Source organism: Pristiophorus japonicus, chromosome 11, assembly GCF_044704955.1.
Source record: "Pristiophorus japonicus isolate sPriJap1 chromosome 11, sPriJap1.hap1, whole genome shotgun sequence".
NCBI lineage: Eukaryota > Metazoa > Chordata > Chondrichthyes > Pristiophoridae > Pristiophorus > Pristiophorus japonicus.
Genome location: NC_091987.1, coordinates 188,152,573 through 188,172,453, shown reverse-complemented (window position 1 = coordinate 188,172,453; position 19,881 = coordinate 188,152,573). Strand labels below are relative to the sequence as shown.

The 19,881-nt window shown below is 44.0% G+C and overlaps 1 protein-coding gene across 5 annotated transcripts in view; it reads right to left on the bottom strand.

Moving 5' to 3' along the window:
- opcml (opioid binding protein/cell adhesion molecule-like) overlaps window positions 1–19,881 on the bottom strand; it is a 2,007,248-nt gene that overhangs the window by 105,730 nt on the left and 1,881,637 nt on the right. For all 5 annotated transcript variants that reach the window (XM_070894353.1, XM_070894355.1, XM_070894354.1 and 2 more), the window contains one exon: window positions 17,385–17,519. In XM_070894353.1, coding sequence (XP_070750454.1) covers window positions 17,385–17,519 — 135 coding nt within the window. The remainder of the gene's footprint in view (window positions 1–17,384; window positions 17,520–19,881) is intronic.

The window sequence follows — 19,881 nt, the reverse complement described above, 5'->3', positions numbered from 1 at the left end:
TCTGAAATGCCTCCATGACCATGAGCAAGTCCGATGAATGTGCCATTTCCACCCCGGTGGTGGGCAATGGTAGCCGACTGAGAGCTTCTTCGCAGTTCTCTGTGCCCGGTCTGTGGCGAATTACATAGTTGAATGCCGACAGCGTGAGCGCCCATCTTTTGATGCGGGCAGAGGCACTGCTATTGATCCCTTTGCTCTCCGAGAATAGCGATATGGGCGGCTTGTGGTCAGTTTCAAGCTCGAACTTGAGGCCAACAAGTACTGGTGCATTTTTTTTACCCCATAAACGCACGCCAGAGCTTCTTTTTCAATCATGCTGAGGGCCCTTTCGGCCTTGGACAAACTCCTGAATGCGTACGCAACTGGTTGCAAAATTCCTGATTCATTAGCCTGTTGTAACACATACCTGACCCCGTAAGACGACGCTTCGCAAGCTAACACTAGTCGTTTACATGGGTTATACAGAACAAGCAGTTTGTTAGAACACAGTAAATTTCTGGCTTTCTTAAAGGCAGCCTCTTGTGAATTCCCCCAGACTCAGTCATCTCCCTTGCACAGTAGCGCATGCAGGGGTTCTAGCAGAGTGCTTAACCCAGGTAGGAAATTACCGAAGTAGTTAAGGAGTCCCAGGAACGACCGCAGCACCGTCACGTTCCGTGGTCGTGGCACGTTCTCGATGGCCTCCGATTTGGTGCCGGTGGGTCTGATGCCATCTGCTGCGATCCTCCTTCCTAAGAATTCGACGTCCTGTGCCAGGAAAACATACTTCGAGCGTTTCAACCTGAGCCCCACACGGTCCAACTGACTAAGAACCTCCTCCAGGTTCTTCAAGTGCTCCATGGTGTCCCGACCTGTCACCAATATGTCGTCCTGGAAGACCAATGTGCAAGGAACCGACTTTAGCAGGCTCTCCATGTTCCGCTGGCAGATCGCTGTGGCCGACCGAATCCCGAACGGGCACCGGTTGTAAATAAACAGATCTTTGTGGTATTGATGCAGGTGAGGCCTATCGAAGACTCCTCCAGCTCCTGTGTCATGTAGGCCGAGGTCAGGTCCAGCTTGGTGAACATCTTCCCTCCAGCCAGGGTCGCAAATAGATCGTCTGCCTTGGGTAGCGGGTACTGGTCCTGCAGCGAAAAACGGTTAATCGTTACTTTATAGTCACCGCAAATTCTAACTGTACTGTCCTCTTTGAGAACCGGAACAATCAGACTAGCCCAGTCATTGAACGCCATCGGCGCGATGATGCTTTCAGGTTGCAGCCTGTCCAGCTCAATTTCCACTTTTTCCACGCATCATGTACGGTACCGCCCGAGCCTTGTCGCGAACCAAATGGATCTGCACTTTCGCCCCCGAGAAACTTCAATGCCTGGCTCAAGTAACAAAGGGAATTTGCTTCGAACGTGGGTACATGCGGTGTCGTCAACTGACGAAAGCGCTCGGATGTCGTCCCAGTTCCAACGGATTTTACCCAGCCAGCTTCTGCCAAATAACGTGGGGCCATCCCCTGGCACAATCCACAGCGGGATTTCGTGCAATGCTTCATCATAGGAGACTTTGACTTCAGCACTGCCAATTACAGCGATTAGTTCCTTTGTATAAGTCCTTAGTTTGGTGTGAATGGGGCTCAGCTTGGGCCTGTGTGCCTTCTTCTCCCACAGCCTGTCGAAGGCTGTTTTACTCATTACAGACTGGCTTGCGCCCGTGTCCAGCTCCATAAACACTGGAATACTGTTCAGTTCAACTTTCAACATTATTGGTGGGCATTTCGTCATGAACGTGTGTACCCTTACACCTCTGCCTCCTCCATATGAGTTGCCATTTCCGTCTGATCCACTGTGGACCGATCTTCCTCTGCAACGTGGTAGTTTGCAGCATTTGCAGCTCGCCTGCACATTCGTTGCAGGTGTCCCATTGTTCTGCAGCCATTGCACGCATAGTGCTTAAATCGGCATTGATGGGGCCGATGATCACCTCCGCAGCGCCAACAGGGTGTTAACTGCCTCGCATTAACAGATGATGGCGGACTCTGGGTCAATTGAAGTCGGGCCACAGCAACTGGTATGTACATTCTGCCCTGTACATTTCTGCTCAAAACCGACATTACTTTATGTACAGTACTGGCCGAAACTTCTTTGTTCTGTGAAATCTGCTTGGTGTTGCTGCTGGTGGATATAAATGCCTGGGCTATCGTTATGGCTTTACTCAGATTCGGAGTTTCTAATGTCAACAGTTTGCGAAGGATTGTCTCATGTTCGATGCTCAGTACAAAAAAGTCTCTGAGCATTTGTTCTTGGAATCCCTCAAACTCACAATGTCCTGCAAGGTGCCTTCATTTGGCGATGTAGCTCGCCACTTCCTGGCCCTCCGATCGTTGACACGTGTAGAACCGATATCTCACCATCAAACCACTTTCCTTAGGATTTAGGTGCTCCTGGATCAGCCTACACAGTTCTTCGTAGGATTTCTCTGTTGGTTTAGCCGTGGCCAGGAGATTCTTCATGAGACAGTTAGGAGGACCATCCTTCATTTGGTCGCATTCTTGTCCCCTTCCAGCTCGTTAGCTACGAAGTATTGGTCGAGTCTCTCCACGAAGGCCTGCCAATCATCCCCCTCTGAGAACTTCTCCAGGGTGCCGACTGTTCTTTGCATTTTCGCGCGGTTCGTTACCTCGTCGCCAATTGTTATACTCATAATAAATGGTCAGATCGAATACTGTGTGTAATGAGCGTGACCTTAGCTCCTTTATTGTAGTTCCAGAGTGGCAGGTACCTCATGGGTGGCCTGCTTATATACTGTGCTCCCAAGGAATGCTGGGATCCCTTGGAACTCCAACAGGTAGGACCTCTGGTGGACAGGTGTGATGCAGGTTACAAGGTTACAAGGGGTTAAGCACATAACAATGATCACCTCTCATTCTTCTGAATTCCAATGAGTAGAGGCCCAACCTACTCAACCTTTTCTCATAAGCCAACCCCCTCATCCCCGGAATCGACCTCGTAAACTTTCTCTGAACTGCCTCCAAAGTAAGTATATCCTTTAGTAAATATGGAAACCAAAACTGTACGCAGTATTCCAGGTGTGGCCTCACCAATACCTTATATAGCTGTAGCAAGACTTCCCTGCTTTTATACTCCATCCCCTTTGCAATAAATGCCAAGATATCATTGGCCTTCCTGATCACTTGTCGTACCTGCATACTATCCTTTTGCTTTCATGCACAAGTACTCGCGGTACTGTACACTTTGCAATCTTTCTCCATTTAAATAATAACTTGCTCTTTGATTTTTTTTCTACCAAACATTATACTCCAACATTATAATCCATCTGCCAAACTTTTTCCCACCTACTAAGCCTTTCTATGTCCTTTTGCAGATTTTATATGTCCTCCTCACACATTGCTTTTCCTCCCATCTTTGTATTGTCAGCAAACTTGGCTACATTAGAATATATACTAACGACTTGGAAGAAGGGACTGAGTGTAAGTAGTTGGGGTCCTAGCACTGATCCCTGTGGCACCCCAACCATTTATCCTGACTTTCTGTTCTCAGTTGGTTAGCCAATCCTCGATCCATGCTAATATATTACCCCCAACCCCAGGGGTGCAGTAACCTTTTATGTGGCAAATGCTATCTGGAAGTCCAAATACACCACATCCACTGGTTTCCCTTTATCCACCCTGTGAGTTACATCCTCGAAGAACTCCAGCAAATTTGTCAAGCATGATTCCCCCTTCATAAATACATGCTGACTCTGCCTGACCAAATTTGCTTTTCCAAATGTCCTGCTACTACTTCTTTAATAATTGACTCCAACATTTTCCCAACCATAGATGTTAGGCTTACTGCTTTTTTAAATAGGGTCGTTATATTGGCAGTTTTCCAATCTGCTGGGACCTCCCCAGAATCCAGGGAATGTTGGTAAATTACAACCAATGCATCCACAATCCCTGCCGACACTTCTCTTTAGACCCCAGGATGCAAGCCATCAGTTCCCGGGGATTTATCTGTCTTTAGTCCCATTATCTTACTGAGTTCCACCTCCTTAGTGATTGTGATTGTGTTAAGTTCCTTCCCCACTGTAGCCCCTTGGCTATCCCCTGTTGGAATGTTGTTAGTGTCCTCTACGGTAAAGACTGATACAAAATATTTGTTCAGGGTTTCTGCCATCTCCATGTTCCCCCCATTACTCATTCCCCAGTCGCGTCCTCTAAGGGACTAACATTTATTTTAGTTGCTTAGTTTTGGTTCGAGCTGGTGATGGTGCTGCGAGATGAACACAGCGTGAATTAAAAATATTATTTATTGGGGAGAGAGGGGAGGTTTGGATTTTGGCACGAGCACTTCTTAGAATATCTCTGTAAAGGAGCATGGTTATCCTGGTGAATAACAGGGCAGACATTTATAAAATGAGCTATGCATTATTGCGTTTAGCAATGTGGCATCATCGTAAGAATTTGTTCTGAAGAACTATTTTAATCTCTGTTAAAAATTGAAACCTATAGAAACTATGAGGTGAATTTTAACCTCCAAAAACAGATGGGTTGGGGTCAGGTCAGATGTTAAAATTGTAAAAATCTCAAACCCGACCACTTCCGGATTTAACAGGGGCGGGACAAAGAGCAGACAGCCAACCCGCTCCCAGGAGGCGGGTTGACAATTTAAATATTTTAATAAGGCCGCTTTTCATGTTTAACACTGGTTGGCCGGATTTCCCAGGCCTCTGGAAACCTGGCAGCTGAAGCGAGGCAAGGAAAGTTTTGGGGCGTTGATAAGTGCCTTCACAGCACTGCCTGTGGGCCAAGAGGAGCAGGAGTGCTCCCCCCGCCTCATGTCCCCTCAAGCCCCCTCCCCATCAGACCACTTCCATTCAAAGACCCATGGGGTTGGGGATCGGAACCGCCCCCCACTGCTCCCTTGGTTCCGGGATCAGACCACATTTCCCCCCCCCCCATGCCTCCAGTAACAGCTGTAGGCTTCCTAACTGCTCCTGCGGAGTGCTCCCTGCCTGACTAGAAGGCAAGCCTGTTAATCAGGCTGACTTCCAGGCGGGAAACCTGTCAAGGATTAAAGTCGCACGCTGTAGAGTTAAAGCTCCACAGCATGCGGGGACATCTGGGTTTCCCGTCCGAAACTCCACCTCCCCCACCTACGCAACCCGACACTGTCAATATCGGGACCTATGCTGCCGCAAAAATCACTGCCTGGCTTTTCTGCCCAGCTCCCATCTCAGAAAACACCTGCAACATAGAAAAACATCCCATAGGACTTCACAACAGACAATTGAGTGGACTGGATAAATGCCTTAATTTTGTTGCTTTAAAGTATATTTTGCAGGTTAATCATCATCCTTTGATGGAAAAAGAAAGACTTGCATTTATCTAGCGCCTTTCACGACCACCGGACATCTCAAAGCACTTTACAGCCAATGAAGTACTTTTGATATATAGTCACTGTTGTAGAGCAGGAAACATGGCATCCAATTTGTGCACAACAAGCTCCCACAAACAGATAATGACCAGATAATCTGTTTTTGTTATGTTGATTGAGGGATAAATATTGGCCAGGACACAGAGACTGGAGCAGTTTTTCCACCAGTTAAGCAGCTGGTTCCCTAAAATGATCCTGTTCACCAGCAGGGAAGAGCGTACAAAAACATGGAATGAGAAAAAGCCACCTGGCTGGACAAAGTTGCTGCTTCTGACAGACCACACTTCTCGCTTATTTACTTTCATCTCCTGAGGGAGGCGAGTGGCCAGATGAGGAGAAAAGAAAAACTTCTCAAAAGGGAATCGTGTAATTGCTCCAGGATATTAAATTCCCATTATATTATGTACCACTCAACACTAACCTGGTACTGCAGACATTCCCACTGTCCCAACAAGGCCAGTGATCATTTGATTATTTGTGCCTGTATGTACACCTATAAACTCCAGTCTGATTTCACTGAAGCGGGTGAGAGTCTGCTAATACAGAATGCGCCATCTGTTTCACATTTCTTTTTGCAGAAAGGGGCTCAAAAACGGAATATAAAAGTGAAGACGATCAAACACAATTGCCAACATATTGACATCATGCACTAATGATGTCATCATGTAAAGGCCCTGCAGTAACGAGTCGTGCTGAACATTTTCTTCAGCTGCAGACTTCTGAGGATAAAACATTGAATTTATTTATGACCACAATCTCACGTTCATTTCCTGAAGGAATTCAGAGCTGTGAATCGTCCCTCACTAAATGAATGCTGCTGCGGCCTTATTGTCAATATCGAAAAGCCGCAACAAGCAAGAAAGATAAAATAACAAAATGGTGTTGATTCAACGCTCGGAAATTATTTTGACTGTGAAATCAGGCTTTACTGAATGTGACCCAACACAAAATGACAATAATGGATGTTTATCATAGGATTAAGGCTGAAGCTCAAAGCCAAGCCTAGTTTACAGAGAGACAATTCAACTGAGGAAGTTATAGCTTTAGTGTACTCTGCAGCTTGCTCAGTGACTCTGTGGTTTGTGGATTGACTTTTCTGTCCAACGGAAGGATTATTAAGGCAGGAACATCAAATATGAGTATGAAATACTTAAAAAGGAGCAAATGGCATTAGATTTGAATGCAGAATAGGAACTTGTTCATTCGCTGCCTGGGAACTGTATAATCTGCGGGACATGCATACTATAGGTGACGTACAAGGATGTTGTGACTGTAACATCAGTTTGGCTAATGTACAGCAATTAATATTCTATCCCCGTCCCCAGCTGCAGTACTCATTAAAACAAAAGCAATCAATAGGGTGAGCGCTGTGAAAGGAATCGTTCCGAGGCTCATGGACTGGATTAATAATATGTCATTAGAAAATTGCAGTGCGCCTTCTTGTTAGGAAAACTTGTTGAGAAGCATTTTAAAAACAATCTAAAATTCCATGGTGTAAATTCTTTCGTTATTTTGGTGTGGAGTTGGAAAACAAAACCCGGAGTGAGAAATTGTATCTGCACTATCCTCCAAAGAGACACTCCAAGATACTTGAAAATGCTATCAAATAAAATGGCAAATTAATATTTTCTTGACAAATTCATATGTTCTTTTGAAATGAGTGACAAATTAGTTGCTATTTTGGAATTCTGTAGCAATGAGCAGATTATGATATAAATAGTGCAGTAATATGAAAGAAAGAAAGCATTTATATAGCGCCTTTCACGTCCACTCTCAAAGCACTTTACAGCCAATGAACTACTATTGATGTGCAGTCACTGTTGTAAAGTGGGAAACGCTGCAGTCAACCTGCGACAGCAAACTCCCACAAACAGCAATGTGATAATGACCAGATAATCTGTTTTTGTTAAGTTGATTGAGGGATAAATATTGGCCAGGTAGATTGAAAGTGCAAGTACTGACAGACAGCCGTTTGTCAGATTCATCTTTTACTTCAACTGATGGAAATACAGGTTTCATAGAATAGAGTTGAGCTATTTTCAAAGAATGGCCCAACAATTCAAAGGTGCCATGCTCGATTTACAGCCGTAAAACAGGCACCTTTGTCCAATATAGCGGGCTACGGCACACGTATATTCGGCGCTGGATGTGCATCGCCCGCCATATTGGTGAAGGCTCCCGCATAGACACCCAGGGCTCATACCTAAAACGGGTGCTAGACCCTTTGAACATGCCTCCTTTCCAAAATTCATTAGCACTGTGCATGCTGTGGTCAGTATTCATCGTTTTTGGCAGCCAACCAGTGGTCCTCCTTTTTGTTTTAAAATCAGGTCAGTGCCCCAAGGGGTATCACACATTGGAGACAGTTTTAATTAGTGGAAACCGATTTTAATCTACGTAAGTGAGCAGGTGCCAAGGACAACCACCTAAAGCTGGTGTGGTGCTTTTTTACATATGCATGTCGGGACAATTATATCATCGGGACCCGACTGCAATTTTAACTCAGCGGTTGACCGGTTTGAGGTTTCCGAAGGCGAGGATAGCAGGGGAAGAGAATCAGGGCCAGTAGCGGCCCCAAACGTTGCTATTTTCCATTTTCCTCATGGGGCCAGGAGGAGATTCCACAAGAAAAGCTTTAAGCCTCCCCGTCATAGACTCGCACCGATTCTTCCCCGCCCCCTCGATTGCGAGACCCTCGCGGGATGGCCCCAGCAGCCAATCCTGCCCCCTACGTGGATTTGGCGGGTGGCCTCCGGGCTGCCTGATTTTCCACCGCTCTGGGCCAGAATGGATGGGAAGTCAACCGGCAAGATTTACATGAGGCCTGGGAGTTAAAATACCCCAAGCTTCATTTCTGGAACAGGTCCCCTCGTCGAAAACGGGCTCTGAGTTCAAATTAGGCCGACTATTGCTTTAACTCAGAGCATCACCTAGTGGTAGGAACTAAGTTGATGCCAGAGCCATGATCAGGGATATAAATAATCAAAATAAGCATGGCAGATTGTAAACCAGCTGACCTGCGGAGGTGGCTCCCCAGTGGCTCAGTGGGTTTAAACAGTGAATAACTGAGCCTTGGACAGCTCAGGGTCCTAGGTTTAATTTCTGGTCGATGTGAATTGGCTAGTTATAGGAACAATACAGATGGATTCTTTTAGGGAAGAGAAATTAAGCCAGGGTTCCTGGTCCCAGTTGCTATCGAGTAACCCTTGTAAAAAGTGCATATGTGTGGAAAGTGGGTGAGGACAGGCTCCTTCCTAGTTGTGATTTCCCGCGACCCACCTCTGTTGAATGACCTGCCGACACCCTTTGCCAAACCCTGTTCATCCACATCCCGCAAGTAAGGAGTCAACACCATTAGGAAAGGAAAGATGAGAACATTGACAAAAAAATTTGACAAGAAAATAATACATATATGCAGATGAGTTTAAAAATATCAACAAAATTCACGAAAGTTTTAAACGAAACAAAGTGGGTTTCACTTTGAAAAGACTGGTTCGCGCTTCAGTCCCCGGTCAGATCAGCAAGCCATTACCAGTCAAGGACAACTAAAGGTAAGTTAGCCTGAGCTCTCTCACCATGCAGTGCCAGAGGCTTCGAAGCATGGTGCCTCAATCGCTTCCTCGGCCAGTAAATGGTGTGTGGTATCATAAATGGGGGAAAATATGCATTTTAGAAAGGACAAGCCAAATTGCCACATTTAAAAAATATATTAATGTAAAGAAATGCTGTCCTATGTCAGCGCAATACAGCACAATGTTCTCTACTGCTCTTTCATCATCACAGGATGACTATCGTAGGAGCTCCTGTGACTGTCCTTCAGACATCTTTGTTCATTGCGCATTCCAACTGTCCATGGTTGCTTTGTCATTGACTTTTATGTGCTTCAACTGCGTTATGGCTTGCAGGTTGTGAATGCCGTGAGCTCATTCAAGTATTAGCTCACCCACCTTTTGATGGCATTTCCTCTATCAAGGGTTCCCCCCGCCACCCTCCTCCAGGTGCTCATTTGGCACTTTCTGTAGGTGCCTGGGTTACACAATCACCGCCCAGCACTCGGTGTCAACTGTCCACAGATAACATTGTCCACTGATATTACTGAAGCAGGTTTTAACACAGTGAATAGCTGACTATCTTAACACCAGACCTAACCATATTGATGTTTACCTCAGGGGAATGCTTGACAATTCTGGATGTGCAGCTGGGAACAAAAAGGATACTGACCCCATGCAGCATAAACACTCAGTGGGCAAAATGTACAATGTGTTCTGATACTGTGCCACATAGATCAGGAACCAATAGCTGATCTCTGCCATAGCACCAGTTGGAGTGCTCCCTTGGACGAGGGAGGTGGCATAATATCATGCAAGGTTCCTGCTCTTGATAACTATTGTGACCGCTACTGGAGAGTGAATGTGTGTGCACGTAAAGAGAGGAAAGGATCGGCTTTAAGTGGGAGATACCCCAATCTGCCCACTGCTGACACTCACAGACATGAGAAATGATCACCATGGTAAAGCACCAGAATACTGCTGGTTGTATTCGAGCATGAATCATCAACTGCAGCACAGCAAAATTAAACAGAGAGATGCTGATAACTGTTGACAGGGAGGAGGTTGCCAGCTGAGCTCATGGCTGACGTCAGATGAATGTACATCAGGCCATCCACGTCATTTCAAATGCTGATAACCTTGAGAATGTGGTGTAAATGTACGACTGGCGATTTCTCATAAAACCTAGACTTTTGTTTAAAACTGTATGTGGCAGACATAACAGGTGGAAGTACTTTACCATCAATGTCTTTGACTACTGCACTTAAGGAAAATAAAATTTGTTTGATGCAATAAATAGAAACCGTACTTCAAGTAATGCAGCAAAAATCCTGTACATAGTCTAAATGTCAAACCTACAGGGCCCGAAATTAATGAAGGCCTCCCAAGTGCCGCCCAAAGGACCGCCGATGGCCGCCGAGGTCCCCGACGGTTCTTTGGGGGGATTTTCATCATCAAGGTCCCTCAAAGGTCAGCGGGCGGCAAATGAGGGACTTACGCCGCCCATTTGGGCGGCAGCCGGCGGGAGCTCTCATTCTCGGCAGCAGAGGCGCTTGCCGCTCAAGTGCCGCCGAGGATGGAGTCAGGCCCACGGAGGGTCGAAGACCTAAAAATAAAAATCATTAGCAAAAAATAAAAAAGCTATCGGAAGACCTTCAGGGGACCCGATCAAGTAAGTCGTTGTGGAAAAAACAAATAAAATGGTTCACTAACCTTTTATCCACGATTTTCCGACTTACCATTGGGGACAGACCAGTTAACCCCGTGGTCCAACCCCGATCTGTCGCCGACTCCCGTCTGGGAGTATACTTACGTTACTCGGCCGTCAGCTGACATCGACGGGCGCTTCCCGGCGGCTCATCCCTCCTGCCCGTTCCAGTCCACGTCAAAAGCAGCACTGGGCGGTTCGAGCAGAGGAATGCCGGCGGCAGTGAGCGACAGTCAGCAGTAAGTTCACCAATTTCAGGCCCACAATTTTTAATCAGCTTAATACTCACATTTCGTACAAATGCAAAGATTGCACCTCCTAACCCCAAGCCTTCACTTAATAAAACACTCGTACATTACACAACTGATGGTGTTGGAAGCAAATATTTGTGAAAGTCAGCTATGAACAAGAATTTGCCAGAAAAACATTTATTTTCAGGCTCTGTGCAAGTGTTCTGTCTTCGAATCATAGAAATTTACAGCACGGAAGGAGGCCATTTCGACCCATCATGTCCGCGCCGGCCGACCAAGAGCTATCCAGCTTAATCCCACTTTCCAGCTATTGATCCGTAGCCCTGTAGGTTATAGCACTTGAAGTGCACATCCAATTATTTTTTAAATGTGGTGAGGTTTTCTGCCTCTGCCACCCTTTCAGGCAGTGAGTTCCAGATCCCCACCATCCTCTGGGTGAAGACATTTCCCCTCATATCTCCTCTAAACCTCTCCCCAATTACTTTAAATCTATGCCCCTTGGTTGTTGCATCCTCTGCCAAGGGAAACAGGTCCTTCCTATCGACTCTATCCAGGCCCCTCTTAATTTTATACACCTCAATCAAGTCTTCCCTCTGCCTCCTCTGTTCCAAAGAAAACAGACCCAGCATCTCCAATCTTTACTCACAGCAAAAATTCTCCAGTCCTGGCAACATTCTTATGAATCTCCTCTGCACCCTTTCCACTGCAATCACATCTTTCCTGTAATGTGGTGACCAAAACTGCATATAGTACTCCAGCTGCGGCCTAACCAGTGTTTTATACAGTTCAAGCATGACCGCCTTGCTCTTGTATTCCATGCCTCGACTAATAAAGGCAAGTATTCCATATGCTTTCTTAATCACCTTATCTACCTGGCATGCTAACTTCAGGGATCTGTGGACCTGCACTTCAACGTCCCTTTGTTCCACTACACTTTTCAGTGTCATACCATTTTATAATGTCTGGAAGCTTATAATGTTTGTAGCTCCACACTGTGGATGTGGACGTATTGTGTACTGCAACTGCAGAGTTAAAAAATAAACAGAACCAGGCAGATTCCGGAGGCTTCGGATAGACCTGCCTGTCATGTTAGGAGCTGTGTGTGCTGTGCTCTGTGAAGATATCACATTTGGTGATGAGATGGGATTTTTCGGATGATTTAAAGCTTAAATTTTGTTGTGGAAGGATTCAGCCAGCCGACAGAGAGACTTTGGAAGTTTCTGTCTTTGGAAAAAAGCTACAAAATCCAAGATAAAATACAGCACACGGTGTGAACAGCTAGAGATTAAAATGGCAGGTGTAATCGGACATTTGGGGGAATATAGACACGACCGGGAACGTTTTAAAGTGTATGTGGATCGGCTAGAAATGTATTTCATTGCAAATAACATAATCGAAGTTCCAGACATTGCAGACCAGAACCGGGCTGTGTTGGAACGTAAGAAAGCGATCTTCTTATCGGAGGCGGGTCCGGCATTGTAAGAAACTCTTGTAAATCTGCTTGTGCCTGACGAGCCAAAGGACACAACGCTTAAAGAGATTTTAACGAAGCTGGAGCAGCACTATTATGCCAAACCGTTAGAAATTGCTGAAAGCTACCGTTTTGGGATTCGGAATCAAAAGGATGATGAAAGTATCAGTGATTACATCGTAGCATTAAAAAAGCAATAATTTTGGAAATTTTCAAAACTGAGCATTACGGGATCGTTTTGTTTGTGGGGTGAAAAATGATGTGATCAGAAGGAAGTTATTGATGATGGGTGACTTGACTTTTGAGATTGCTTGTCAGATAGCGAGGTCGATGGGCATGGCATAACAATATTCATGAGAATTAAATAATAATTACAGTCATCAGTCAACCGAGGCAAATAACCTGCAGGTTCAAAGTAAAAGACGGTGGGGGCCCAAAGTCTCAGAAACTGGAAATTAAAACAGAGCGTCGAAGTCGTGCTATAGGTGCCTGGGACAACACATTGCTCAAAGTTGTCCATATGTGAAGGCAGAGTGTTTCTTCTGCAGAAAGACTGGGCATCTTGTGAAGGCATGCCGACTGAAGGGTAAACTAGCTTCCAAAGCTATGAGTCCAGCATTCAAAGCTATGACTAGAAATCCCAAGAGACTACATAGCATGGAAGAACAACAACAGGACGAGGAGATGTTAGAGTTACACGTGATCAGGAGCACGAGGTTAACGGACAGCGATCCGGAAAGCATCAAAATCCACATAGATGTTGCGGGATTCAAGATACCAATGGAAATTGACACAGGTGCATCCGTGAGTGTAGTACCGGAGTCGCTGTATCTCGACAAATTGCGTGATTTCCAACTGGAGAAATCCAAGATAGAGCTGCGAGGCTACTCGGGAGAGGATATTCCTGTGGTAGGTCGTATCACCGTAACGGTGAAATATAAAGATCAATTTCAGAACGTGCCTCTAATAGTAGTGAAAGGAGACAAGCCTGCCTTACTAAGAAGAAATTGGTTGAGCTCACTGAAGCTGGACTGGAGTAAGATTTTCTGTGTGGAAGCGAGATTTTCATCACGGATGAAGTTATCAAGAAGCATCCGAAGGTGTTCTGCGAAACGAGCAGTCAGATCCAATGCTTCAAGGCGAGTGTCAGGGTACAGAAGGACACTAGATCGGTTTACTACAAGCCACGTTCCGTACCATATGCACTCAAGGAGAAAGTTGAGCAAGAACTCAAAAGACTAGAAACTGAGAACATTATTTGTGAGATAGATCGATGTAATTGGGCAACACCCATTGTTGTTGTACCTAAGTCCGAGGGTAAGGTAAGATTGTGTGGTGATTATAAAGTAACCGTAAACCAGGTTCTAGAGGGTAATGTTCCCAATACATTGCCGAATATAGAAGATTTGTTTACAACACTGACAGGTGATCAGATCTTCTCAAAACTGGATCTTACGAATGCCTACTTACAGCTTGAACTAGATGAGGAGTCCAAGTCATGTTTTGACTATAAATACTCACCTAGGCCTATATCAATTTAATGGGTTACCGTTTGGAGTGTCTTCCGCCCCTGCCATGTTCCAAGAGGTGATGAACCAGATTTTGCAAGGTATTGAAGGAGTTATATGTTATTTGGATGACATTCTAATTTCAGCAGTAAATAGGCAAATTCATAATAACAAATTGAATGAAGTCTTCAAACGGCTAGAGAAGCACAGAGTACGAGTGTCTGCTCGTAAGTGTGAGTTATTTAAAAACTCAGTGGAGTACTTAGGGTACAGAGTAGACAAAGATCATTTACATCCAAACATGAAAAAATTGGATGCAGTTAGAAATGCACCCACACTTAGGAATGTCACTGAACTTCGTTCATTCTTGGATCTTTTGAACTATTCTGGGAAGTCCCGACCAAATTTGGCTACAGTATTACACCCACTGAATGAACTTTTGAAAAAACAGATCCATTGGAAGTGGTCAAAAGAATGTGATACAGCATTCAAGGAGTGTAAACGCAAATTGGTAGAAAGCACCATGTTAGTTCACTGTGACATATCTAAGGAGATTAAGCTAGCATGTGATGCCTCTCCGTATGGAGTTGGGGTAGTGATCTCTCATGTATCACGTAGTGGGGAGGAGAGACCAATTGCTTTTGCTTCGCGCACTCTCAGTGCCAGTGAGAGTAATTATGCGCAAATTGAAAGGGAAGCTTTGGCATTAATTTTTGGGGTCAAGAAGTTTCACAAATACTTGTATGGTCGTAAGTTTACCATCGTTACAGACCATAAGTCCCTAACAGCAATCCTCCATCCAAAGTCCCCAGTTCCAACATTAGCTGCAGCCCAAATGCAGAGATGGGCTTTGATTTTGTCAACATATACATATGATATTGAATACAGACGATCAGCTGATCACAGTAATGCTGATGCAATGTCGAGATTGCCTTCCCCATCACAAGTTATACCCGATAGGGAAGAAGTGTTTTATTTTTCATACATTGATGAACTGCCAGTCACAGCTGAAGAGATTGATGGAGCAACCAAACGTGACCCAGTGATGTCAAAAGTGTATGATTATATTGCAAATGGATGGCCAAATCAGGTAACAGACAAAGATACATATCTATTCTTCATTCATAGGAATGAATTATCAGTCGATAAAGATTGTATCATGTGGGGTGCAAGAGTGGTTATACCAAATAAATTCAGGTCCAAAATATTAGGAGACCTCCATGACCAGCACCTGGGAATGTGCTTGACCAAGAGTTTTGCACGCAGTTATCTATGGTGGCCAGGTCTTGATAAAGATATAGAGTACATCATGAGTCAGTGTACGACATGTAAATTGGTAGCAAGCAACCACCACCAGTACCATTACAGCCATGGAAATGGCCTCCAAGGGTGTGGCAAAGGCTGCATATTGATTTTGCTGAGTTAGAAGGACAACAATTGTTCATTGTGATTGATAGCCATTCGAAGTGGGTTGAGGTGTTTCCAATGTGGAAAATAACAACAAGTAAAACATTGGACATTTTACGAAAATTATTTTCTTCATTTGGCCTCCCTGAAGAGATTGTTTCGAATAATGGACCACAATCTCGTTCAGAAGAATTTGCATAATTCACGAGCAAAAATGATGTGAAACATACCAAGGTTCCACCATACCATCCTGCTTCGAATAGTGCAGCAGAGCGCACTGTACAAATTGTAAAACGTGCCCGCATAAAACAAATGTTAGATCCAAATCCAAGGAAACAGTTGTCATTGGATCACAAATTGGCTAATTTTTTGATTACATATCGAAATACTCCTCATACAACTACTGGTAGAACACCAGCAGAGTTGTTTCTCAAATGGCAGCCATGAACCAGATTCTCGTTGTTAAAGCCAAATTTGGCACAGTCCGTAGAAGAGACACAATTAAGACAAATAGAGAATCATGATAAAGATAGAGTAAAAGAGAGAAGTGTGAAATTAAACCAGAAGGTGAGAGTGAAGAATCATCACCATAAATGGTTAAAGTTGTTACCAGGAAGAGTGGTGAAGATATGTGGTCCTCGCACATATTTGGTAAAGATGTTTGATAATGGACAGGTTAGGTTTGTTCATATTGATCATATTTTACCTACAGACATGGAAGGAGTTGAAGGTGGGAATGATTCAATTATTTCTGACTCATCAGATAGTTTTGGTACACCAGTAACAAATCCTAAATCCAATGTACGGGAAACAAATCTAGAAGAGAATCAGAATGAAAGTTTGAGTCCGAGTCAGGAAAACAAAGAGCCTGAAGTTCGAGTGAGTTCAAATGAAAATTAAGGAAATTCCGTGGAGGAAAACGTTCCTCAGGACGAGCCTCGAATGAGTTTAGATTCGACACCATGTTTGGATGGTTCTGTTCGAGAGCGAAGGTATCCTCTTCGAAACAGAAAACAAGTGGTAAAGTTAAATTTGTAAATATGAAAAAATAAGTTTATATCCTGTGTTATGTATAAACATGAAAGTTATGTATGATGTTTGTTATAATAACTTCTTCATTAAGGAGGGAGAAGTGTAATGTCTGTAAGCTTGTAATGTTTGTAGCTCCACACTGTGGATGTGGACATATTGTGTACTGCAACTGCATAGTTAATAAATAAACAGAACCAGGCAGATTCCGGAGGCTTCCAAGAGAGCTGCCTGACATGTTAGGAGCTGTGTGTGCTGTGCTCTGTGCAGATATCACACATTTAATGTGTATTCCCTTACCTTGTTAGACCTCTCTAAATGCATTACCTCACACTTATCTGGATTGAATTGCAGATTGAATCCGGATCTTATGCCACAATAGAAGATTAATGATTCATTTTTATTTGAATATTAAAAATTCTACAACTTCCTATCACCTTCAGTAATATTCATATTCTTCAAAGATTTGGTTGGGATACAACAGTGTCCCTTTTAATTTGGGGCCTGGATTGTAATCCCAGAAGGAAGAGATGAAATGCTCATTTTTTGGCATTTATGAGTAACTCTCATGAAATTGTGCAGTCTCAAAATAGTTGCTACAACGCAAAATACCAATAATCTAATACCAATAAAAAGTGGCATTAAATTGGATGAGGATGAATTTCCGTAGACTTTCTCCTGCTGGTCTTCTGTAAACTCAGTGGAAGAGCCGCAGAAATCCCAGTAAAATCTGTGTAAACACGGGAAGGCTGGAGGGATAGCTGGTGTGGGAAGGGGAAAATCTCCCTTTGGAGCAATATGGTTGGTGGGCTCATCTGAGGCTGAGGTTAAGGCACATTGTTAGAGCGAGGTAAAAGGTGCTTTATTCTGCATTCGGCCTGTGTCAGGCCTGCCCTAGTAGGCCTCGTTACAGACACTGGTTGCATAGTATGTAGAGCTGATCCATTTTTCAGCACTGACATTATTGTCACCTTAATCAGCACAAAACTAACCAAAAGATAACAACCAATAAAAATCTGTTACAGTCACTTACAATTCACTATTACTTGTACTTTTCGTACATCAGCAGATGACACCTCATTGTACGCACTGCACTCGTATTCTCCAGCCTGTTCCTTTGCGATTCCTGTAATTTCCAAATACTCGTCTTCACTGACAAAGCGTCGAGCTGAAAGAGAAAACAGAGGCACATTTGAAATAGAACCTTCTCCTAACTCTACATTTAAGTCAAAATCTTTTAAATACTGAATAAATTTATTGCAGCTTTGCAATATGGCTAGACAGGACTGGCTAAACAGTTATTAGGTACATCTCTGATTCATTCCCTGTCGTTCTAATGCTGTTTTGTTTCAAATGTCTGCATATCTAACCCCAGTGTCAAATAAACCTTTGGTGTGCAGCATTCTACCTATTTCCAATCTGCCAATAGGCTATCAAACCCATCAGCTGTCTGCTTGTAGAAGTCGCTGGCTTTATACAAATCTGAGACTGAAACTTGCATTCAGAACTTGTCATTGAAGCCTGAAAGTAACACCAGTTCCCTGGATGAGCAACAAAAGGTCACAATGCCAATCGCTGCGAACTGATCTATGAACTGATAAATGTCATGATCAGGACTGCTGTTACGAAACCCTTTGTCACACAATGAATGATTAATGCCTGGAATGGTCTTTGGGTAAAGTAATCATTTATAAAGAAAGGCTTGCATTATTACAGCACCCTTCACAATATCAGGATGTCCCAAAGTTCTTTACAGTTAATGAAGTACTTTTGGAGTGTAATCACTGTTGTAATGCACGAAATGCAGCAGCCAATTTGCGCACAGCAAGATCCCAAAAACAGCAATGCGATAATGACCAGATAATCTGTTTTAGTGGTGTTGGTTGAGGGATAAATACTGGCTAAGACACAATACAGTTAAAATACAGGATTGAAATGATCAGATGTTGCCTCTGTGATGCTGGCTTACTGAGAGCAAACGCGATCTGCCACAGACTAATGCCTCAAGTTCCGTATAAGAATGCAATTCAATCCCACGCTCCCCCTTCCCTAGATTGCATTTAAGAGGCAATTTGATACTGTTACAAGCAGACCAGTAGAGTTTCAGTGCAACGATGAACTAGATTAGTTGACTAGCCTCCATCATTTATATTTACCTTTGTGAATCAGTGACCTCTACCTGTTCTCCCGTCCCCTCATTCCTTTCTTAGATATTTGTTGACGTCCTCGTAAGCAGTTTGACCGTGCCAGTTCTGAACAAGGCTGATTGCCAAGGAATAATCTATCTTTCCATTTACAGATAGAAATTGAGTTTCTGTGCATTTCCAGCATTTTGCATTTTTATTTCAAGTGGCAGGCCAGAGTTTTCATTACTGGTCAGCCGCTGACTTCTACATTCAACCTGCTCTCTTTGGTAGGCAATAACAATGGAAAGCTGAAGAAATATGATTGCCTGGTGCTGATTTAGCCTGGCTGAGAGAATGGCCCACTGGCAACACAAGCAAACACAATAACTTGCTTCACTGCTCACTCAAACAGGTAAGCACTTTCCTCAGTTTCCATTAAGCTTAGCCCATGGATACAATAAAAACTGGAACTTTCCCTTTTGGGGTTACAAAAATGACTTTATGAAAGAATGACTAAAGTGAACATTAATTCTATTCTGCCAATCTTGGAGCAATTATTTATCACCGGTGTCAATAGATGGAGTCAATATTTGAACATACATATTTTATATATCCACAAATACACAATTTTAAGGATCTGCCCAATGAAGCAGAATAACCCCAGGACAGTGAAGCCAAACTCCAGTCTGTTTGAAAGTAAGGATCTGAATGTTAAGTATTTTCTCTGGAGCAGGCCCAAATCTCCAGTGAATAGAAATTTTCAGCTGATAACATCATTACAAAACAGAACATGATGTGTTTGTGAGCAGCTATGTTATTATACGGAATCTGATTCATAGAATGCTGTCCCATTGTTAGTAATAATTGTAAATATTCTAGTAAATTATTGTAATGTACAGCAGTGATCACAAAAGAAACAACAGAAAATCAATACTGCAACCCGTGTCATTTCTTCACTTCACTTCTGTACAATGAAACATCTAGCCAAGTTGAACTTGGGTTTTGTGGCCTTCAGCAACTCAGTAGGCTTTAATTAAAAGATATATGTAACACAGGGGTTGAGCAGCAACACACTTCACTCGGCAAGTTGGGGCCATAAAAGGAGCAGTGAGCAGCGGCCATGGGCAGAGTGGCTGCATACCACTGCAAGGTACAGTGCAAGCTGGTGCAGGAGGGCGATGGCAGCGAAGAGGGACGTCATCAAGTTCCAGGTCGCTGATTGGAGCGTGGGCAGGTAGAGCAAGAGCGGCGAGGTCAGGGTGAAGGAGCGGTGAGAGATTGTAGAGGGATGTGAACGGGGCCCAGGAGAGGCGCGAGTTCGGGGCCAGAAGAGACATGGGCCCAGGGGGCAGCACGGGCCAGCCCACACTGCGATATGTGCGCGCAGTAGGCCCATGCAGCAGA